Raw genomic sequence first — 5,012 nt, 5'->3', positions numbered from 1 at the left:
TACCAGAACAACAGAAACGGCAATTAGATGTTCGGAAGATCACTCTGGAACCCTACCAGAACAACAGAAACGGCAATTAGATGTTCAGAAGATCACTCTGGAACCCCACCAGAACAACAGAAACGGCAATTAGATATTTAGAAGATCACTCTGGAACCCCACCAGAACAACAGAAACGGTACTAATGATAATCAATCAGTAAACTTTGAGCATGAGATGCAACGTTCAAATTGAATGAAAACAAATTATCCATTTCTGGAAGAAGTTTGTTGTTTATTGGACACTTGTCAAAGAGTTAGTAGCACTAAAGAAGAAATACTATAGATCTTTCTTTCAAATGAGATGGTGAAACAGTACAAGTGTCCATTGTTGAATCAACTAGCTGTATATACATTCAGAAGACGCCATTGTTGCGATATCTGTTTGAGGGTACAATCTTAGTTGTATAGCAGAAAATATTATTAGTTTAAACTATATAATATATAAGTGATCAAAAAGCCATCAGAATAATTCATTAATCAGCATGTTGTTCTATTAATTTATATAACTCATAACAAGTGAGTTGTTGGACCTCAGTTATTTACATATCATCAAAAAAAAGCCATCAAATTCACATTCAATATTAAAAACATCAACCAAAATACATACGTGTATAGCGACTTGGTCCAGTTCTGCGAATACTTCTGGGTCGCTGTAAATATCCCTTTTGGACAGTTTAGGGGGGCTTGGTGGAGGTGAATGTGTGGGGTAAGGAATAAGCTCCTCTGTGACATAGCATTGTGTATCAGAATATATGCTCTCTTTCTGTGGAGAGAAACGAGATTCACGATAATTGTCTTGGGGAAACAGACAAGGTGAGGACAATGAGTTTCGTTCTCTCACTTCTACCTGAAAGTTCTTTAATGAGAGAAAAATTAAGTTTTCCTGATAAGTAAAGAAACATAATATAAAAAGTTTGAATCAGATTTCAGGTGAAGCTAATAGGCATAAAGCAAACTTACTTTTAATTCAAGACGTAATCTCATTATATTCTTAAAGTTCTTCATTTTTGGGTTGTTAAAACATTAAATACTCCAAGAAGTTACGCAAAGATGAAATACTATTCAAATGATCTTTAGCGTTAAATATCTACTTATCAAACATAAATTATTTACCGAACGTTATTGGTAGTGAAAGAAATAAAACAAACTAAATTCCATTTTCTAACCTTTTTTTTCTGTCCCAGCGGTAAGTTTACGGACTTATAACGCTAAAATCCTTTATTCGATTTAATGTGGTGGACAGAACGCTGACATTTGCCCGGCATGGCCAGGTGGTTAGGGCGCTCGATTCGCAATCTGCGGGTCGCGGGTTCGAATCCCCGTCACACTAAACATGCTCACCCTTTCAGCCGTGGGGGCGTTATATTGTGACGGTCAATCCCACTATTCGTTGGTAAAAAAGCAGCCCAAGAGTTGGCGGTGGGTGGTGATGACTAACTGCCTTCCTCTAGTCTTACACTGCTAAATTAGGGACGGCTAGCGCAGATAGCCCTCGTGTAGCTTTGCGCGAAATTCATAACAAACAAACAGAACGCTGATAGCCTATTATGTAGCTTTGCGCTAAAACAAACAAATATTATTTTGCACATTGTTTGTTCCTAACACTGATGACCTGAAGAAGATATTTCTATTTGACCTATTTGTCCTAGTAGCATACTACTATTTTGTTATTTTCTCATTTCTACTAGGTAGAAAAATATATTCATTTACATATCATTTTAATTTTATATTAGCTGATTTCGTTAAAAAAAATGACGAAATAGTTATTTATTCTCCGTCATCTGTTCTTTAATTAAGTGTTACATTATTATATATACACCGATAAAATTAATAATGCTTCGTTGAAATTCCTTCGAGGTTATCTTAATTAAACACAGCATAACACCACCACACCATGTTTAATGTACCAGGCTTGAATTACTGGAGTGTATGTGTTATCTTACACCTAATTCCTAACACAATGATGTCCAATTGTATATAAAGCTTGAATAACTAGTGTGTATGTGTTATCTTATACCTTATTCCTAACACAATGATATCCAATAGCGTACCAGAAATGAATGACTAGTGTGTATGTGTTGTCTTATACCTTATTCCTAACACAGTGATATCCAATAGTGTACCAGAAATGAATGACTAGTGTGTATGTGTTGTCTTATACCTTATTCCTAACACAATGATGTCCAATTGTATATCAAGCTTGAATAACTAGTATGTATGTGCTATCTTATATCTTATTCCTAACACAATGATATCCAATAGTGTACCGAAGTGAATGACTAGTGTGTATGTGTTGTCTGATATCTTATTCCTAACAATGATATCCAATAATGTATTATACTTGAATGACTAGTATGTATATGTTGTCTTATACCTTATTCCTAACACAATGATATCCAGTAGTTTACCAAGCTTGAATGACTAGTATGTATATGTTGTCTTATACCTTATTCCTAACGTATAATTCACATGTTTACAAGTATCTTATAAATGTATAACATTTATTATTATGTGGAGTATTTCAAAAATACCACATATTATACAGTATTTAATTCGTCTGACTTCTCCTTACTACTTAGAAAAAATTATCCCTGATATCTCATGATTGTGGTCGCTATTTACGTACTTCACCTCAGTATATTGTCGCTATTTATATTCTTCACCTCAGTACATTGTCGCTATTTATATTCTACACCTCAGTATATTGTCGCTATTTATATTCTTCACCTCAGTATATTGTTGCTATTTATATTCTTTATATTGTCCATTTTCATTCCAATTAGGAGATCTGCCATCACCAGAAACTTAGTGGGATGTTGTTGTTGATATCAATATCATAAATGCGCAATACTCTTGCTGGACAAATAGCCACTTCGTTGTTTAATTGTTAATGTTAAAACAACCTGGGAAAGAGCTACAGATTGTGATTTTGACATTATCGAAATAACAGCTTGGAATGATTTTTATAAAGCTGGCTGAAATTTCACATTGTTTTACCAACTGATTTACTGATAAGTGAATGGAAACGCAAGCTATACGAGTAGTGTCATAAAATTATTTAATTTCCTTTAAGTTATTGTGCCGAAACCAAGCACCAGTTATTTCCATTCAGCAAGAGTTCAACTCATCCTAACACTTACCGATAAATAATGCAAAACATCATTACATCAAATTTGAAGTGAATTTAAACACTCGTACAGGTACAACCACAGCTAAAGAGATCATGTTGCTGTTATTTGTTGTTGTTGTTTTGTATTCCTTTAGAAACATCGAAGTTATGTTGTGTTGTTCTTATATTTATTTGGAATTTTTCGTAACACAGGTCAGTTTCTAGACTACTGGTGGCCTTAGTCCAAGTTGTTTTAGGTTGTTTTTAAATTATGAAGTTTTATTTGTTTCAGACTTTTGGCGTACATAAAGCGCTATATACACCCGTGCATCCAGGATTTTGAACTGATAGATCAGAGGGAAGGTATTTAGTTAACAGCATCCACCACTTACTCTCAGACTACTCTCGTCTGGGCGAAAGGAAGGATTTGAAAGTAATTTTTAAAGTATATTCACGGACCCAAAGAGTGGAGCGCGTTTTTGCGGTCACGGTTCGCAAACTGTGAACCCTCGGACTCATAGTCCAAACACGTTAACCACTACGTTACGCCCAGACCATGTTATTTATGGAATTGATCTGGATTAAACAAGTTTATCTTAATATCTATATTTATCAAGTTTAATCCTACAAATACACATAATTATAATTGGATTCATGATTAGGCATAGAAACGTACCTTCTTCAACTCGTTTCGTTTTTGGTTGATCAGATTCATCATTTCTTTGCTGTGTTTATCGATTAGATCTGCAGTGGCCGTACGCTCTTGTTCTAGAAGTTTTCTGGTCAACAACTCTTTCTTCTTGCCCAACTTAATGGTCATATTCTTTTCCAAATCTCGTGTTTCTTTCTGCTGCTTCATTGGGAAAGTTTTTTCTTCGTCAGATAATATCTTCTTTTTCTCAGTTTTCAGATCCACCTGGAACCTTTTTGTCAGTCTTTCCAACTCCTTCTCCCATTCTTCCTATTTTGCCGATAAAAATCAAAGTAATTTGGTTTGTATGTATTATTTCGAACAACATTAACAAATGCCAAATTCGCTACGACTATATTGCGATTAAAGTTCACAAAGCAGACTACATAGCATAGATTATTTGGAATGATGATACTTAGGTCTTAACTATTATGGGAACGTCGTTCATTTCCATGTTGAAAATAGTATAATGTTTTCCATTTTGTAAGTCCATCACTAATTAATTTTTATTGTGGATCATTGAGAGTCCAGAAGGATTCAAGTAAAAATACTTAAAGAATGTTTTATTTCATTTCATACTTATTTCTGTATAAATGTTTGTGCCAAGTATAAAGAAATGATCAAAAACCTTAAGAACTTCATCAGAGCTCCCTATTTCTCTCAGCTGATGCTAACATTTGTCACTGGAAAAAACACATGTAACAACAAAAGAGTATCTTAAGACATTTTCTACAATATATCTATATAACAGGAACTTCTCGTGCGCGTCCCCGTTTCTTTCAAACATTCAAAAGCTCGCTATACCTGAATTGAATGATTGATACGTTTCTCTTCTTCTGCTCTTTTCTTTGCAAACTGTCGATAGAGGGCGTCTTCTTCGATCCTATGTCTCATTTCCAAATCTTTTTGTGTGTCCACATCCTATAAATTAGAAGAAATGTATATCTAAATTGATCCGAAAGCATAATATATTACATACAGATTCTAAATTTAAAACAGAAATGAAACATCATGCAGTAAACAATACCAACATTTTCGATGACGAGGAACCCACTTTGAGACTAATAATGTCTGGAGACGGCTTGAATGGGTAATGAAGAAAAACTTTAATATAAGTTTAACATAACAGCAAATGTACAACGTTTCGACAAAGTTTTTTTATCATTAAAAT

At 34.1% G+C, this 5,012-nt stretch overlaps 1 protein-coding gene across 1 annotated transcript in view; it reads right to left on the bottom strand.

The window, feature by feature from the left end:
* Nucleotides 1-5,012, bottom strand: part of LOC106474447 (hillarin-like) — a 29,405-nt gene that overhangs the window by 16,724 nt on the left and 7,669 nt on the right. The window contains exons 2-4 of the mRNA XM_013935140.1: nt 4,646-4,762; nt 3,827-4,111; nt 649-804 (exon numbers count right to left, since the gene is read on the bottom strand). Of these exons, the coding sequence (XP_013790594.1) occupies nt 649-804; nt 3,827-4,111; nt 4,646-4,762 (558 nt within the window). The remainder of the gene's footprint in view (nt 1-648; nt 805-3,826; nt 4,112-4,645; nt 4,763-5,012) is intronic.

The sequence above is a fragment of the Limulus polyphemus genome, unplaced genomic scaffold (genome assembly GCF_000517525.1).
Source record: "Limulus polyphemus unplaced genomic scaffold, Limulus_polyphemus-2.1.2 Scaffold7235, whole genome shotgun sequence".
NCBI lineage: Eukaryota > Metazoa > Arthropoda > Merostomata > Xiphosura > Limulidae > Limulus > Limulus polyphemus.
The sequence above is the reverse complement of the archived record's forward strand: the minus strand, read 5'-3'. Positions and strand labels throughout refer to the sequence as shown.